The following is a 19,268-nucleotide window of genomic DNA, read 5'->3' as shown; positions in this document are numbered from 1 at the left end:
GCCCATTGCTTGCTTTCCTGGGACGTGAAGACAGTCAAATAATGTCAATAATTTATCCTTTTGGTTTTTCCAAAGCCAAGTGGAGGGCACAGTGAATTTTCAACACTTGTTGAATCTGTGTGAGAGTTCTGTATTTTTCATGATTATTATGATTCTGTGGCTCCCTTGAGACTGGTCTTTCCATACATCTCTGGTCCGCGGTGTGTCCTGTCAAGATACTTGTGTGGTCTTATGCTTAACTGACCAACTTTATTTCTTTCCAGGCCTCGTGGCAGAACCCAGTCCTGTCTCCTCACAGTCCTCAGCATATACCAAGCTTGTTCTTATTCCTGCCTGGGCTTTAGACTGTGGTGCTCCTCTGCCCGCCTCATACGCCACCTACAGGGCACTGTGTACCATTGTCTCTGATTGTTTTATCAGGTAGATCCAGGTTTAAATCATAGGATGGCCATTTACTTGCTATGTGACATCAGGCAGGTCACTTCATGTCCCTGATTCATACCTTCCTTTGTATCAAAGAAGGTTAGGGTTACCTAGTTCACAGGGCTAATGTGAGGATTAAATGAGAAGTCTTGGCAAAGACCCAGTAGAGGGAAGTATAGGATCAAGCTCGTAACTATTCCTTTCCCTCCCTGCCTTTTCCAGGCTATTCGTTGAATCAGGGCTTATAACCTAATTCTTCTGTAGTCTCCATAGTGCTAGGCACACAGTTGGCGCTATATGAATACTTTATACTGGCGAGAACATATTTGTTTGGAGGAAAGGGAAAGACAAATAGAAATTCTCTGTCTCTCAATGACATTTTTCTGTCCTTTCTCAAAATACAATTTTGGTAAATTTTGTCCTCTGGAGAACAGCATGATAAAGGCTGTTTAGATCAATTTCTAACAGTCAAGTCCTTCATTTATTTTGTGATTCGATGGGGGCATGCAGGACCAGTTCTTGTATTTCCAGAAGTTCCTCGCTGTTGGTTTTCTCATCTGGGCTTTAAGCTTGATGGTAAAGTGCTCATCCTTCTTGGGAAGATATGCCCCAGGGCTTCAAAAAAGATGCTGCTGCTGCTGCTGCTGCTTTTGCAAGCGGTAGGGTTCCTTCCAAGTCCCCTGGGGCATCAAACTGTTCCGGGAACCTTACCTTTGTTCTTCAGCACTCTGGAGAATGTCTTTCACCCCTCATCCCCATCTACTGCTCTTTCAAGACCAGAGTCCCTTCCTCTATCCAGCCTCGTGGGACTTAGGCCCCTCCTACGTGGATCAGGTGACTTTATCCACCCCTTCCTCTGAACCCCTGCATTTTCCTAATTTGCTCAGACTTTTCCCATAATATCTTGCTAATGGACTCAATGTTTGTGTCTGCCCAAAATTCACATGTTGAAGTCTAGTTCCCAATGTGATGGTATTTGGAAGTGGCTTTGCCCTCATGAATGAGGTTAGTACCCTTATAAGAAGAGGCCAAAGAGCCAGCTTGCTTTCTTTCCACCACTTGAGGACACAGCAGGAAGACAGAGGTCTGCAGGCAGAAAGAGGGTTCTCAGCAGGCACTGAACTGGCTGGCAACTTGACTTGCAGCCTCCAGAACTGTGAGAAATAAATTCATGTTGCCGATAAACTACCCTGTCTATGGGATTTAGTTAAAGCAGCCTGGACTGACTAAGACACACCTCTAACACTTGATATGCTTATTGGTTTCCATCTATTTCCTTTTACTGTACTAGGAAGGTGACCTAGTTGAAAAAGGAGATTGTATCTTATTCTTGAACTCCAGTGCCTAGTACCTTCCCTGAGACAGGGAAAGATGGATGAATGGGTGGAAGGAAGGAAAGAAGGCAGGCAGTCAGGAAAAAAAGGGCTTTTTAGACTACTTTCTTCAATGATTTTTATTTGCTTTTGCTGCTTTCTACCATTCTGGAGGTCTGTCTTTCTCCATTTCTAGTACCCCAATGGCTTTGTGCTCAGGAGATATAAGATAATACCAACAGGCCTGATTTTTCTAAACTTCAGATAGAGACCAAGAGTGAGGACATTGCATTGGAAAGCTCTTCATGGGTGGGGCAGGGGTAGGAGAATTCACTCAAAGAGTTTTTTCCCTTTATTGGGTTTGTTTTCAATTGAAATGAAGAACAGGGCTGGAGATTAGCAGAGTTAAAGTTTAGCTAGGAAGGTAATTCTGCTAAAAAAATGTAATAAACAGTTAAAAACTAAGTAGTACATTTCTATACGCATGAAATGAATTTTGATCCTCTCTTTGGATTTATCTCTGTGACCTCTGCTGTGTGGGTACCTGAGAGATTAATATAAATAATGCTTTTCAGGGGCAAAAAGGTTACTCCTAGAGTTTCTTGTGTGACATCCTTTGTTATTTTTATTTCAAACTAGTTGTTCTGAAATGTCCTAAGAGTATTAAAAGTTGTAAAAGTAAAAGTATTTAACACTTACATAACTTTTTATAGTCAACAAAATGCTTTACAGGTTTCCTCTCATTTACTCCTTACAACAAACCCATAGGCTAGGCCCTTATAATCCCTGCTTTACCAAGGAGGTTTGAGCCTCAGAAAAATTAGATAATTTGCATAAAACATGTCAGAGGCAGGGGCAGACTTAAAAATAAGATCTTGCAGCTCTAAGTCCTAGGCTTCTTGCAAGAGATTTAGTAAACAAATTTTCCTCACATGTGAATTACTGTTTTGCATTCATAACATAAACCAATGGAGGTTGAAAGAAATGGTGAAAAGTTTAGTGATGCTAAACATCTGTAAGTGAAATGTATTAAAAATAACAAGAACAGGAAATCCGTAGTTCTACAGGTTTTTCAATCTGTTGAACATCAAATCAGATTTCCCAGTGAATCATCTGCTTCCAAATTTCAAGCTCCTATCCATTTAATAAGCCCCTTCATCAGTGAACTGGAAGGTACATGCATTGGAATTAACCAAACACACACACAAGTATGTGGATAAGTGTGTATGGTTTTGTTTTAAGACACTCTACCTTCTCCTTAAGATGAACTTTGATGGAAAAAAATTCAATCAAATTAACGTTGTTTTCCATGAGTAGACCAGAGGGTTAATGCCTTGTCCAGTATCACTCAAGATTCAAGGAAATCCAAATAAAGGCTCTGATGTTTTTCTCCATCCCTAACGTATCTCTTTAGCACGTTCTTGTCTTCCCTCCTGGCCAGGCAGGGGTTTAGCCATAGCGAGCAGGAGGAGACGGTGTCTTGTTTCTGACATGGGGAGCTTTTAGTTTCATTAGAACATCCAAGAAGGTTGGGATCAGAAAGTCAGGGCTATAAATTCAAATCTGTAAGACTCCTGCCTGCAGATGCTGGCTGGAACTGTGTGAATAACTCCCCTCTTCCTAATGGATGAATAGTCAGTTTGGGTTCATACAAAGGGAAAAGTGCGAGGAGTCTGGGGCTGAGCTGTGGATAATGCCCACAATGTTAACTCCTCTTTAAAGCTGTCCAGAGTGAGTTGGGAACAGTCCAAATGTGCACAAAGAAGAAAAGGACAACAGTGACAGGAGCCATATCAATATTGTATTATTACAATCACCAGATGATAACGTTAGATTCAAATCAGGGGGTCTTGGCTTCAGGGAAGGGTCCATAAATCCCCATCCTGGGTTGAAGTAGTAGCGGCACCTCCAGTGACATAAAGAATCCATGGATTGTCTTTTATAGAAATGCATTGCCTTACATACTTGCCTAGAATGACAGTCATGTGCATCTTTTCTGCCCAACCACCCAATTTTGTGAAATCTTCCAGATGTTTCTACCCGTTAGCTTGTCATGTTACTACAAGAGAAGCTCTAAATACAGACGTAAACTTAAGGGTTTCATCGTGCACTTCTTCTTCCAGATTATTCGTGAAAATATGATCAGTGGAAGAGCCCACTATTATACCATTTCCCAGAACGATTCTTAATTATTCCCATCGTGTTTGCTAAAAAGCCAATTTTTATCCATAAGCAACAATTTCCCGTGATTCTGTGATAATTCACAGACCTTTAACCAAACACACAGATATTTGTTGTCTTCAGTGTACAAGTCATATGGACTCTTAGCAAAACTTGTTGAAAAATATAAATAAATCACACCTGCAGATTCTCTTGTACTCACATACTAATTTCTCTTTCAAAAACAAGAAAATTTAAATAGAGTTAAACAACTTTACATGGAGACCCTGCTTTTCTGCATCTTGTGCTGAATGGAGGGGCCAAATTTTACCAAAAAGTCAGCCATCTAGCAATCTTTTTTCTTCATGGAGAATATTTTAGAAGGAACAAAATGCCGCCATCATGTCATTGTGCACAAAAGGATGGGAAGCAGTCATACAAGAAGAGCCCTACTTGTAAGTGAAGAAGGGAAAATTGAAGAAGGCAAAAAAATATATAGCCAAAGTGCCATTCTAGAATGTACATTTATCTAGTCTCTTATATTCCACTAGAATGTGAGTTCTATGAAGGTAGGGTTTGCTTTTATTCATTGCCGTGTTCTCATTGCCGAGATATAAACTCATATATCTGGAAAAGTGCTTGGTACATATTAGGTGCTTAATAAATAATACTTATAATAATACTTATATAGTATATACTATAAGTAATATTTATGCTGTAATAATACTTATATATTGTATACTATAATAATACCTTATTATTTAAGTGAATATATAACTTACACAGAAATGAAATAGATATCCTAGCTTGGTATTATACAGTGCTTATTGGAGGCATGGGCTGGTTTATTTTTATTGAATATTGTTAAATTAATATTTTGGTATGATTATTGGTATGAGCTCTTTAAGCAACAAATTAGTTGCTGGTCCCCATGTGACCTTTGTGCATTGAGAAGAGGATGGGACTCTGAAGGTGGGATAATGGGATTTTTAGGAAGACAGCTAAGCTGGGGGTGTGAACAAGTAGGTGTCAAAAATAACACACGTGCACACATACACACCATAGATAGCCTAAGGCTTGACCCTAAATGCTACTAGTTTGTTGCTATTTAAACCTCAGTTTTTGGCCTGCAGTTTTGATCATGAATTCTAGGTTCTGAATCCATGAACTGCCATGGCGAACCTTTGGTGTCTTCAGCTGCTGCACTTACCTCTACTAGTCAAACGTATTAGCTCATTTGTAGCTTTTCCTATAGCTCTTAAGAAAGATTATTCTATTTACATTTGAATTTATATTTACATTTACAAATTAAATGTGACAAAGCACTTTGATTGATTGACTTGGACTCCAGTATTGATTGCAGGGCCTTGGATCACGAGATATAAACTCATATATTCTTCATGCAACAGATATTTGTGGAAGGATATCCATCTGTCTGATGCTACGCCAGGTACTATGGCTGTAAAGCTCTGCCCTCTGAAAGGCTCACAGAGAAGGAGAGGGAGCCGCATAACAGCAATGCACTGCAATAACACCTCTAAGAGAGGGACCTGGAAGGCCCAGTGGAGCCCAAAGGAGTCAGTGACTGTCCCAGTTGTGAGGTGCCATCAGCAGAGAGAAGATGCTTGAACTAAGTCTTGAAGGTTGAATGGGAGTCCAGTGAGAAGTGTGTGCATGGCAGGGTGGAGTGGAGGGAGCATTGTATGTGGCATCACTGACAAACAGTAGTTTGGAATATTTAGGCTTTCCTCACCACACTATTGGAATTAGAAATGTTGCTGATGGATTATAAAGGAACCTTGGAAATATCTGGGCACACACTAAACCCTTGCTACTCAAAGTGTGGTCTGGTGACCAGCACCTCCCATGAGCAGGTTAGAAATGCAAAATCTCAGGCTCACCACAGACCTACTGAACCAGAACCTGCATTTTAACAACATCCCCAGGTGATTTGCATGTGTGTTAAAGGTTGAAATAATTCTGTTTGGAAGACTGAATCTTCTATTGGAGGAGTTTTGGGGCATTTGTTAAAACTGAAACTGACTCTTAAATAATGTAGTAAACACGTGTGAAGTTCATTCTGACAACAGCAGGTAGATCTGTAAGGGATCTTTATTAAGCCTGTGGCTGTTTAACATTGGGGACTAACTCACCCAGTTAGAAATTGACCACCACCTACACTTGAGCTGCTACAACAGTGGAAAACGCGCTGGGCTAACTTCAAGTCCCAGGCGTCCCCTTGATTAGGTGTATGACCTTAGGCGAACTCTGTAGACCTCCGGAGGAGCAGCTACTTTGTCATTTACAGGCACCTCCTGTGTGCCAAGCAGTATGCCAGGCACTCACACACATTATCCCATTTCCTTGTCTGCCAAGTGAGGGCCAACAATACCTGCCACACAGGGTGTCTCATTAGGAGCCAAAGAAATAACGTGTATCACAGTGCTTTGCAAGGGATAAATGGCATAGGCCATGATTTAAATATCTGCATAGAAAAATACATATTTATAGAGCATCTGCTCTGACCCAAGACCTGTGATAAATTTACCTAAATTTAAAGATGTTTGTTCTAATTAAAATAGGCAAAGGAAAAGGGCTACATTTCATACTTAAGGTGAGTGGCGTCAAGATGAAATTAAAACAAGCACTTAGCACACAAGTCACCGAGAACATGTGACACTGGCCTTGTTCCCAGTCCACCCCAGTAATCTCTGCTTCCCACTTTCCCAGGCATGCGCCAAGGCAATGACTACGGCTCTCAGTACCGCTCAGCCATCTACCCAACCTCTGCGGACCACATGGAGGCGGCCCTGAGGTCCAAAGAGGACTACCAGAAGGTAGGTCTCCTCTCGCTCCTGGGTCCCCACTGTCGGCCCCTGCCGTGTCGGGCCCTACCTGTAAAGAGAGAGTCTGGTTCTTTTCACCTGGCACTGTGTTCCATTTGCACATTTTTTTGAAATTTCTGTTAGCCTCTTGGAATAGAGCCACTCTGCTCCATAAATGTGCAAACAGAGATTTTAAAAGTAGGTCTTACATATTTCTGTTTAAAATCAACTCAACCAGAAGAATATGTAGCTTAACATATAGTCTTTCTTTGTCTCTCTTTGTCTGTCTCTGAACCCCTCTCTTTTTCTTTCTTCTCTCTGTGTGAGTCTGCCCTGGTTGCCATAACAAAGTACCACAGACTGGGTGGCTTAACCAACAGAAATTTATTGTCTCACATTCTGGAGGCTGGAAGGCCAAGATCAAGGTGTCTGCAGGGTTGGTTCCTTCAGAGGCTGTGAGGGAAGTGTCTGCTCCAGGCCTGTCTCCTTGGCTTGTCGATGGCCATCTTCTCCCTGTGTCTCTTCACGCCACCTTCCCTCTATGGATGTCTAGTTCTGTGTCCAAATTTCCCCTTTTATGACAACTGTAGTCATAGTGGATTGGTGCCCAACCTAATGACGCATTTTAACCTAATTACCTCTGTAAAGACCCTATCTCCAAATGAGTTCACATCTGAGGTACTGGGGCCTGGGACTCCAACTTCTCTTTTTTGAGGCAGACAATTCAACCCATGATGCTTTCTGTCTTGCTAGTAACGGTAGACTGAATTACAATAAAAATACTTCTTAGAAATATAGACATTATATCATGAAAGAATTATTTTCACTGTTAACTTGTATTATATTTTAAAAATAGCCTCCAATAGAGATTTAGTTCTTTTCAAAATGAATTGCTTTAATTTTTAGAACTTCATGATAATGTCTAAATTTTACTTATCATTATATTTTCTGATTTGAATTCACATTTAACAATAGAGCCAGTAGCTACTGGCTCATCTATTCTAGAATTATGGAAAAAGTCTGATATGCAGCAGTTCCCAGGGATGCATGGGTTCTCCACCTATCCCCCAAGGTGGCAGAGGTGGCAGTGAGGAGGAGGCAGGGACAAGAGTGTGTCTACTGATGAAAAAGTAGCAGGACATGCAACTCATGGTCAGCTCAACCCTGAAAAGCAGAGAGGGCTAAAGGAGATGCTGACAGGAGCTGCCCCATTGATTCCTCAGCATGCCCCCTCCCACCCTCCCAGGCTCTGATGTCTGCTTGGGCCATAATAATAGGAGGCCTCCAGGATGCCCCTGAGTGATCTCTGCCCACATGTAATCCCCTCTCCTTCAGTATGGGCTGGATTTAATGACTCCCTCCTAGTGAATGACAGAGGGAAGGGATGTTACAACTGAGATGAGTTTATTAAAAGATTGTGGCTTCTATCTTGGAGGCCCTGTTGCTCTCACTGTCTTTTGGATCACTTACCTGGGGAAGCCAGATGCCATGTTGTGAGGCAGCCCTGTGAAAGGCTCGTGTGGCAAGGAAGGAAGGCCTCCGGGTCATCAGAGGTGCTGCACCAGAGATGCTCTTTCTTTTTCCTTTCTGGAGACGCACAGCCTGAGGGTCAAGTCATCTTCCTTTTAGCCACTACTGTAAAGAGCTGAGTACTGAAAGCCACAGCCCTAGGGACCCTTGGCCGAGCTCAGTTGAGTCGGAGAGCTCTTTCCATTCCTGACACAGCCATTGCCCAAGGGCCCCACCCAGAAGCCCTGGGTCAGGATTTATCCTTCTATCCCCCTTTAAGCACCAAGAACTGCCATCCCTTTCCCCTTTTTCAGATCTGCACCACAAGGGGTCAAATCATTTTCCTTTTCAGGAACCAAAGAATAAAGTGTCTCATTGTGTCGCCTCCCGGGTGAGCAGTAGGGTAACCATGCACCTGCACATGGGGGACTGCTGTGATTTTTATCTTAGTTTGGCTCCCACAGAAAGCAGAGCCCATGACAAAGGTTTGTGTTTGAAGACTTATTGGGGCGTGTGGTGCCACGGAACAGGAGTAAGGGTCAGGGGGAGTGGAAAAGCAAAGGAGGGAGAGCCAGTATCAGTTGACCCTGCCATTGTTGATGGGTTCTTTGGTCCTTATGAAATGACCAGTCATTCCGGGGGAAGAGGAGAAGCATATGTCCACTGAATGCCATCCCCCATGGGTTAGCTCTGCACTTCTCGGTTGCACATGTGCGGGCTCAGGATGCTGTGTCCTCAGAGGCAAGAGGCACATGGCATGGGTGTAATATGAGCGGCTGTAGGGTTGTACCTGCATAAAGCTAATCAGAGCCTGTGCAGAGCTGGGTCCCATAGTGGGGGCTGGAGAGGAGAGAGGTGAGGCCAAGGGGATCTGAACTGGTGCGTGAGAGGTGGCGGATATGATGACCTGAAAAGGGTCTTTCCCCACCCCACCCGAGCCAGGCCAGGCAGCTGACTACAGTGTCTCAAGGATGATCTACTGCAATGCAGTGACTTTCTGGCCCCTCTGTCAGAGCAGAGAAAAAAACCACAAGTGTCATTTTCAGCAAGCATCCTGCTACCATCATATAGTTATATGATGGACAGTTGCATGCATGGTTTATATAATACATTTTTATATAGTACATATATAGCTATTAATAATAATAATAGAACAGCAACAACAATACCAACTGAGTACTTACTACATGCGAATTACTAAGCACTTTATATAAATGAAGTGATTTATATATCTCTGACTATATTTATCTATATACATACAGAGATATAAACGATGTGTTTAGATATAGGTAGGTAGGTAGGTATGTCTCTGTATCTTTATGTAAAATTGTATGCATTCATGTATCTCTTGTTTCTAGTTTTGAAACTTGTATAAATTTCTGTCTAGTTGGTATAATTAATTATATACACACCAAAAAAAAAAGAAATCAGTAATTTGCAGTGCCTATGAGAGGTGATATAATTAGCTTTTACACCGTAAGGAAGTTGATCTGTTCTTTTCCATTCACCTTAAAAAGTAATGTGGTTTCCAATAGATCCCACAAAGCAAGGAGCGTCTCAGACATCGCCAGTTGCCTTAACAGGCGAGCGAAGGAGAGGAGGGAGCTGAAGAGCTGACTCCGGAATTGGCTTTCCTGTGTTTTCTATCTAGGATAACCTTGGACAAATTCCTGACGCAACAGAGGTCTTTAATCCAGGGAGAGCCGTGTCTTAACAATACTAGATTGGGATCTAGGATGCCATAATCTCATCACGAACATTTCGTTTATTTCTGAGAATGGGGAAATTCTGCAGATGACTCCTTCCATGCATTTTATATATATGGTTTTCCCCTTTAAGAGTTGTCATTTCTGGCTCTGTCACTCCGTTCTGGAAATCCATCTTATTTGAGTCCTGGCGGGATCCCTATGCACTAACTAGAACATTGACTTAGGTTACTGATTTAATAGTCTTCACTAGTTTGCCCCCAGTGACCCCCTAGTAACCAGCTTCTTCAGCAACTTCTTCATAGGCGAAGTTTAGAGTGACAGTATTGCTTACCACGGAGCAGTCATTTGAACATAAAATTAGCTGATTTTATCACAGGGACCAATTGTTGAGCTAATTAGTTGTGCCGGCAGTTCTGCTGATGAGCCAGAAACCCAGAGTGATTTTCCATGTAAACTGTGGTTTTCTGCAAAGTTGGCTGGGTTGTAGACACCAGGCTCACCAACAACCCAAGGAAGGGGAAAAACGGCTGAGGAAGGTCACTAATTTCTGTTCAGATTAGCGGAGACTGGAGAACCTTACAGCAGAGGATCAGAGTGAAGCTTAAACCTCATGCTGGGTCTGTTGACTTTGAAAGGGCTGGATTCTGCTCAAATTTTGACAGCTGCTTCATGTCTTTAGTGAGCTGAAGACTTTGCACAAAACGTGGGGTGGTTCTTGCCTTTGGACAAAGACTTCGTAATCTTTTCTTAACTGTGTTTTCATATTTTTTCCTCAGAGTTTCATGGTGGAATGATTTGCTTATGGTATTAAATGGAGGAGATAATCTGGTGTGTTATTAATTGTTTGTGGATTATCAACTGTAGACAGTTTACCTCCCAAGTGAACTTGTCATGACAGACATTTTCTAATATTGTAAACTGAATTGTAGCTTCCGGCAGAGGTGGGGGGTGCGCACCATGATTCTTACATCCCAAAAACGCAATTCTTCCTCATTTAGGAATTAAATCTTTTGATCACTGATAGATTATTGTTCTTGAAATTTGATAATTTAATAAATTTAAAGATTGTTCTCCTGGCCACATGACCTACCTCCTTCCCAACTCCTCAAAGCTTCATGGAGAGTGAGCACAACCTTTCCTCTGGATAACCTTTATGGGTGAATGTTAAACTACCCACTATGTGTCATATGTAAAATAATGTTTTAAAATCTGTCTCCATCAGTCTCTCAGGCTGTTTGTTTCTCCATCCATCCATCCATCCATCAAATCTTCAACATAGCTATAATCCCTAAGTATTTACCCTATTTTATCTTAAATTTCAGTTATCTAGCAATCTTTCATCTGTCATCTATACCCTATACAGTGTTATTTTAAAGAAAAGCACCCAAAGTGAAAGAGAAAAAATAGTATGCAATGACTGGATTATAATGAGCACTGTTTTAGAATTGCTTCAGCTTTTTTTTCTTTTTTTTAAAGATTGGTACCTGAGCTAACAATTGTTGCCAATCTTCTATTTTTTTTTCTGCTTTTTCTCCCCAAATCCCCCCAGTACATAGTTGTATATTTTAGTTGTGGGTCCTTCTAGTTGTGAGATGTGGGACGCCACCTCAACGTGGTCTGATGAGTGGTGCCATGTCCACGCCCAGGATCCGAACCAGCGAAACTCTGGGCCACTGAAGCAGTGTGTGCAAACTTAACCACTCAGCCACTGGTCCAGCCCCTGCTTCAGCTTTGTTTAATTTTCTTCCTCAAATTTTGAAATCATTTGAGAATTTTGTTCAGCTTTGATTATTTAATTTTCTTCCCAAAGCATTTAGATTGCAGCCAGATATTCAATGACTCCCCATGCTCTCTAGTTAAGCCCTGGCAAGTTGTGGTATGACTGTGTGTGTGTGTGTGTGTGTGTGTGTGTGTGTGTATGTGTCTGTGTGTATGTTTGAGAGAAAGAAAGAGAATAGCTTTCATTTCCAAATAACCTACCTACCTGTGCTACCAACTAAGTTTTTGCTTCTTTTTTCCAGCATAGTTTAAATGCCATCTCTACCCTAATGATGCTCAAAATTTCTGGTCCAGAACTTCCCTATGGCCTCCAGATCCCCAGATTCCACTGCCTACTTATTTCTACTTCCTTGTCAACATAATATTTCCTAAACTGGGGGCTTGATTCCCACTCCTCCCCACTCCCAAACAATCCTCACAGCTCTTTCTCCCACCCCCTCCACTGACAGCCTTCCCAGCCATTGCTTTTTAACATGCTTAAGCAAGATTCCTAGGAGCCATCACCGATTCACTCCTCACATCCAATTAATCAGATTTACCGAGATTCTATCTCTAAAAGATATCTCCAATGTGCCTGCTTCTCCTTCATTTTCATGTTCACCGTCATAGCTCTGGCCACCATTATCTGGTCCTGGACCACTGGGCTGTTTACCTCTCTTCTACCACATACTCACACAGGGCAGCTGGAGCGTCTTCCTCGATCTAATTCCAGTCATTTCCTTTTCCTGTGTCAGACTCATCCATGGCTTCCCACTACATTTAGAATGAAATCCAAGCTCCTCGGCATGGCCTACAAGGTCCCACACAATCATTTTGCTGTCTTCCCATAAGACACACATAACTTCTAGTCAGAGTGCCTAATTGTCATGTAAGATATATGATAAGAATAGCAAAGATAAGTATATCTAAGAATTAACATGTAATTCTTGCTCAGAGCTCAGATCCTTTGACTAAAGCTCAAGAACTTCTGGAGATCTGGGGACTGAGGATGAAAACCAAAGTCATGCGGAGAAAACTTTACGGCTGTGCAGTGAACATCGTGAAGAATGGTTTCATATTTCTTTGTATTTTAAAGTTAATTCCTGTTTGGACTCACTGTTGCTCCATAGGCTCCAAATTCAGAGGTTCGAGGAACTGCTGCTTTGTTTAGTACGTGTTGTGCACCGGGAGCAATTAAGCACTGCATTAACCGTAGTGTTCCTGACCCCAGAGTCTGTCTTGCCAAGTCTCCTGACACAAGAAATTGCTAAATGTCACAATCATAAAACAGTACTTGGTAAGATTGAGTCAGTGGTTGCTATATGAACCCATCTTTCTTGTGCTTACCAAATCTCTGACTTTTTGTCGCTTAGTTAGCGATGGCTACTGTAACAGAGTACCACGAACTTGGTGGCGTAAAACAACACCAATTCATTCTCTCACAGTTCTGGAGGCCAGAGGTCCAAAAGCAGTTCCCCTGGGCTAAAATCCAGGTTTCAGCCGGGCTGTGCTTCCTCCAGAGGCTCGAGGGGAGACCCCCTTTCTTGCCTCTTCCAGCTTCTAGTGGCTGCCAACATTCCTTGGCTTGTGGCCACATCACTCCAATCTCTGCCTTGGTGGTCATGTTGCCTCCTCCTCTTCTGTGTGTCTAATCTCTCTCTGCCTCCCTCTTATAAGGACACATGTGTTTGCATTTAGGGACCAGCAAATAATCCAAGATAATCTCCCCATCTCAAGATCCTTAATCACATCTGCAGAGTCTTTGCCACATAAAGTGATGTTCACATGTTCCGAGGTTTAGGACCTGGACATCTTGGGGACACCATTATTCAGCCTTCTGCAGTCTCCAGGCCTGGTTTCCAGCCGACCACTATCACACATCCAGCCTCAAATGGGGCACTGAAACTGGGAGCTCTTCTTTCCTGGGTTGTTCAGGAGAGGCAGGCCATGCTCACCAAGTGGGTGCCCATCTGGCTTCCTCTGGGTCCCAGGGCCACACACAGAACATGCTCAATTCCCCAGAGAGGATGGGACTTGATCTCCTCCCCCTTGGGGTCCTTTGAAGGGAGGTAGAGATTTTGTGTACGCTTATCCCCTTTCAAACATCTCTACCTTCAAAAAAGACCCAACTTCACCCCCATACTATTTACCAAAATAAAGTAGCATACCCAAAATAACAACAGAAAAAAAAAACCCTAAGAGCTAGATTTGGGGGAATATAGGGGGAGAAAATTATGTGTGTGTGTAAGCAATCAAAATAACATTTGAATGGTTGGCAAGAATGTTCTAGTACTCTCTTAGTCGCTTACTATCTGTGAGTCCCTGACTTCTCTGGTCCTCATTTTTAAATTATCTAAGTGAGTGGATAGCAACATCTCCTCAAAGGATTGTTATAAGAATTAAATGAGATTTTATGTATATGTAAAATACCCCTTGTTGTGGACTGAATTTTTATATATATATACACATATCACTACTAGCATCCATACATATTACTAGCATGTTGTAGTCACCCAATATACATTAATTGAAGCTGAGCCTCTTTGGTGTTCCAATCCAGAAAATAGTTTAAATTATGCCAATTCAACTGAGAGAAATTAAATACACTCAATAAATATCCACTTATGCTATAATCATCATAATATAACTGGACCTGATAATTTCCTGCCAGGAGGTCCAGATCCTCTGTGTTTTCTTGTAAGCATCTATAGGCTGAAAATTTGAAAGTGTCCTTCCTTCCTTACCTCCCCCCCAGCTTCCTCAGTAAATTAATACATTAATTACTTATCAAATATTAATTATGCACTGATTAGTTGCCAGACTCTCATTACAATTGTTTCAAACACAGCTATGTGAAGAAGGATCTCATGAAGTTTGTTGTAATAAACGGTGCTACACACAGTCACAAAAACCCACGTGTCAAATGCTCTTTCCTGTGGACACTTCCTAGGAACTATCCTGACATTAAGCGAGCTCTTTGGGGACTCCGAATCATCCTTATTTCCCCCACTTGTCAGCAAATATTTGTTGACCTGAATTGAAGAGATGTAGCAGCATAAAGAAGCCCACTGTTACCCCTTGTTATGGACTGCATATTTGTGTGCCCCCCTAAATTCATGTGTTTGAAGTCCTAACCCCCAGTGTGATGGTATTTGGAGCTGGGGCCTTTAGGAGGTACTTAGGGTGAGATGAGGTCACAAGGGTGGGGCCTCCAATGATGGGATTAGTGTCCTTATAAGAAGAGATACCGGAGAGCTCTTGCTGTCTCCACATGCATGCAAAGAAGAGGTCATGTGAGCACGCTGGTGGTGCCCGTCCACACCTCATGAGAAGAATCCTCATGATGAAACCTACCCTGCCGGCACCTTGATCTGGGACTTCCCGCCCTCCAGAATTGTGAGAAGTAAATGTCTTTTATTTTAAGCCCCCAGTCTGTGGTGATTTGCTATGGCAGCCCAAGCTGAGTAAGACCCCATGGAGGGGCGAAGGACCACAGCCTTGGATAAGGACACCCAGCGGGGCCCTGCTCTGCCTTTACCAACTGTGACCTTGGACGACGAGTCTTTAGAGCTCTAGTTCCTTGTTTATAAAATGGGGAAAATAAGAACAACAAAACTTGTTATAAATCTTAAGAGTTTTCAGTGCTTCTTCCCATATTATATGAGTGACCCTCACTCCCCGACAGTTAGGTAGTTCTGGATCTGTTCTTCTACCTGCCTTAGGAAGACACTGAAGCTCCGAGGGCTCCGTTCACATTTCCAGGATGGCCCAGAGAGTGCATTCAGAGAGTTAGCGTCAGTGGCCTCTGAATCCCATATGCTTTTCTCACGCGCTCTGTGGAGCCACTTGGTAGTCTGTCCAGCATTTTACAAGTATCAGGGTTTAATGGGGTGACTCCCGAGACAAGCCTGTCTGCCTTCACCCTGCTTTTCCACAGGACCTCAAATTTCAAGCCACTGTGAAAACATGGGATCAGGAATCTTCCTTCCTATGAGGAAGGGAGAAGCTGGCAGGGTTATTTCTGCTGCTTTGTTCACGGGGAAATGGGTAGGTTGCACCCTGGAGGGTTCCCGTCTCAGTCGATTGTGTTCTCTGTGCGGTGATGTTAAAACTGGTACCCACACTAAAAGACTCTGTTTTCATCAAAACCAAAAATCATTTATTTGCATTGGTGGACCCTAAATAGACATGGGTAAATGTCAGTTGATATTTTCTGGTCTGGGGATTAGCCAGTTCTTTTTTTATTTGTGCTATTGTTTAAAGCGTAGAGTTATGATTTTTAAATGTCCATGGAAAGGCCCTGAATAATTCATTTACTTACCTTAGCCAAAGAGAAAAATCCCCCTTTGTATGCCCAGCAATAAAGATGAAATTCCTCTTCACCTCTCTTGTAGCTCTGTGGTTATCAGTACAGGTATTATTATGAACTGTAAATAAGAACTTGTGAAATAAATGTTTTTAAAATGTCCATTTCTGGAGGCATGCATCTCTGTTTTCATGTATGCAGCCGTATAGACAGCTAAATCTTTAGTCTTAATGGTTTAGTTGCATCTGGGTGATTATTTTCATCTCCACTTATTACTGTGCGTTAGACTCCCTGTGTATGAGTACAGATTGCCCTTTCTTGCACTGTATTTAGAAATATCTGCATTACCCCTGGGCATTTGTTCATTAATAGGGGGTGGGGAGAGGAAAAGCTTGTAATAATGGGCTTTACATATTATTAAACTGTGCATCCACATTTGGGTACAAATGAAAAATCTGGTTTGTGTCACTGCCCTCTGGTGGTTGTAGTGTGTTGCTGCAGTGGCAGAGAAGTGAGTCCCTGGGGTAGGGTGGGTCCGCAGTGGCAGCGTCCAGGAGTAGTGCAGGCACTGAGCATTGCCGGGCCATCAGTCTTTTATTCACATCCACTACTTTTCATTCAAATGCATTGCAAGCCCCTTAGGATTCCACTTACTGGCCAGAATAATGATGGAAGAAAGCATTCTTGTGAGGACCAAGGAGACATTTTCATTTTAGTGGCAGTATGTATACAAAATAACCCTGGCCAAGGTAGGGGGACATTTGAGTGAATTCAAATTCTCCTCAGGTCACACTTCCACTTATCTTCCTAGGCTGGCATGGGAAAATGCAGGGCTCCCAAAGTGTGACATGTGTACCCCTTGTGGTACACAAGGTAACTTTAGGATGTATCCAGAGGAACCTTTCAACTTTCAATAGTTTTGTGTTTATTTTAATACGTATTAGGAAAAATGTGGTGAGTGTTTGAAGCCCACCATTTCCTGGACATTACTGCTTGGGTGAGGACCAGGAGTTGGAGCTGACACACACAGCTGCATTCTTTGCAGCACTGCATCACTTAGTTGATGGAGCAGACACTTCCATGGAGGTGGGTGGGTGACTTGGGGCAACAGTGGCTCTGTTACTTGCCTGTGGTATGACCTGGGACTGTTAACCCCTCTAAGCCTGGGTGTCCTGATTTGTTAAATAGGATAATAATGGCTACTTCTTAGGGTGTTAAAAGCATTATGGGATATGGTGTGTATGTCAAGTGTTTGTTGCAGAATAGGCCCTGTCATCTTCCCGCACCCCAGGACACTTCTCAGAGCCCACCTTCCTCCATGTTGGCATCATGCTTTGCCTGCACACTCATTTTCTCTGACCCATTGTAAGAGTTCCATTGTCTTTTACCGCTTGATTGTAAGTGGCACCTTCCCTTGCTCTGCATCATTTGCAACACGCCCTGTGGCACTCTGCACAAAGCAGGCACTCTGTGAATGTTTGTTGGGAGAATTAAGTGTAAAATAATTCTAAGCAACATTTTCCCATCCTCTGACACATTCAGTGCATTTCATCTATCAGATTAGGACGGGACGTATACATTGTCCCTCCTGTCTGCCTGATTCATGTGGTCTGATAACGGAAACAGGATTAGGTTCCGCCCATTGGCTGCAAGCCGGGAGGAAAAAAGGCCTGCAGTGTCTAATGCCTGCCTGCCCCGAATATCACTCTTACCTTACCCACTAATGTATAGGTTTATCGTGTGCGCCTGCGTGTACATGCTCTACTTGCTAATTTCAGTGGAAGATAAACGGAAGGCGGTGGAAACATTTTAAATACAGTATTCGAGCTAGGCTAGGATCTATTTTAGAGACAACAAAAGAGGCTTTGTTGCTCAAGCAGGTAGATTGATAAGCCTTCCCTCCTTGGGAGTGGTAGGATCAGAGACGCTACCGGGGGAGGGAAGTGGAGCCCTTACATTTTGGTGGCAATGAGAGTGAAACAGGGTTTCTCGTTTACCTACTGAGGTAGTGTGTTTGCCTTTAAAATTGCCCTGAATTTGTCTCATCTCCTCTGGTGGTTCTAAGTTTCTCCCATTCACCTCAACAGAGCTTCCCAGTCTGTTCCTAAATGGCCACAGAATGCCTGCTTGCATTTCTGCAATGGACGCGATGTTCGTTTAAGGCTTCGAGAAATCAGAGTTTTCATGTTTGCCATGAAAGCCAGAGAGCGGCAGGCAGCGCAGTAGCAGAGATGAAAGGATATGTGTGTGTACATGTGTGTTTAGAACTTAAAGGACAGGGAAAAGAAAGAAAATAGATGTTACCGCTTTGCACTTACTTCAGAATGTGCCTCCCTCCCTCTGGTGGGACCATTTAACTCCAAATGCGTCCCCTCATCCCGCTCCGCTCCCTCCACACGCTCCCCGCCCCCACCACATTCATCTTGGCTCATGTGACATCTGTTCTGGGCACTGCGGAGCAGTCTCTCGTTGCCATGGCAGCCGGTGGAGAGAGCCCGCCCATTGGCTGCTGGCGGAGAGGAGGAAAAAAGGCCCCCAGTGTCAGGGGTCGTGTGCCTAGTGCCCGCCTGCCACTGTTTGCAGTCAGCTGCTGGCTGGGCCGCGTTGACGGAGCGTGCTGCAGTGGGCAGGGGCCCGCAGGGACGGCCGCCGCAGCTGCGTTCACCGCCGGGTGGAATGGGCCCCGAGGTCAGTGTCATTAGTTTCTCCCTCAAGTGTGAAGCGTGTGAAGGACAAAAGCAGAGCACAGAAAGAAAAGTGGGCTGTCTTTTCCTTCACCTTGAACTCCTTGGAGCTCGCTTTTCTTTTGTAGTGTTTGGATTTGAAATTCTCAGAATGACCCTTTCCACTCCCAGCCATCCCCGTACTGAGAGGGCCTGGGCCTGAGCTGAGCTGTCAGAATAAAAGCCTCTATCGGATTCCATTTACCTTGACCATTACCCTGTCATTCTAAAACGAAAAGAGGACAGCATTCCATTTCGAAATCTACACCTGAACCTGATTGTTTTAAAATCATTTTCCTCTTGTTGGAGTCACCTCTGAATTTAACTGCGTGGTTGGAGTCACTGTTCTGGCCTCATAGTGGTAGGTTACTCATGTCCTTACCTCATGAGCAAGTGAATCACTGCCCCCAATGCCTGATTTTGCACCTGGCCAGTTGCACAGGTATAGAGAAGTACAGCTGTGAAAGCCTTGCTGGCGGAACCCAGCTTTCTGTCTGGGGCTGCCTTCTCCAGGCGGGTTTTGGGTCTCCGCTGATGAGTGA

The 19,268-nt window shown here is 43.2% G+C and overlaps 1 protein-coding gene across 3 annotated transcripts in view; it reads left to right on the top strand.

The window, feature by feature from the left end:
* MSRA (methionine sulfoxide reductase A) overlaps nucleotides 1-19,268 on the top strand; it is a 385,457-nt gene that overhangs the window by 281,255 nt on the left and 84,934 nt on the right. For all 3 annotated transcript variants that reach the window (XM_046657450.1, XM_046657451.1, XM_046657452.1), the window contains exon 5: nucleotides 6,627-6,733. In XM_046657450.1, the coding sequence (XP_046513406.1) occupies nucleotides 6,627-6,733 (107 nt within the window). The remainder of the gene's footprint in view (nucleotides 1-6,626; nucleotides 6,734-19,268) is intronic.

Source organism: Equus quagga, chromosome 3, assembly GCF_021613505.1.
Source record: "Equus quagga isolate Etosha38 chromosome 3, UCLA_HA_Equagga_1.0, whole genome shotgun sequence".
Lineage (NCBI taxonomy): Eukaryota > Metazoa > Chordata > Mammalia > Perissodactyla > Equidae > Equus > Equus quagga.
Note: the sequence above shows the minus strand (reverse complement) of the source record. Positions and strands in the feature narration are given on the sequence as shown.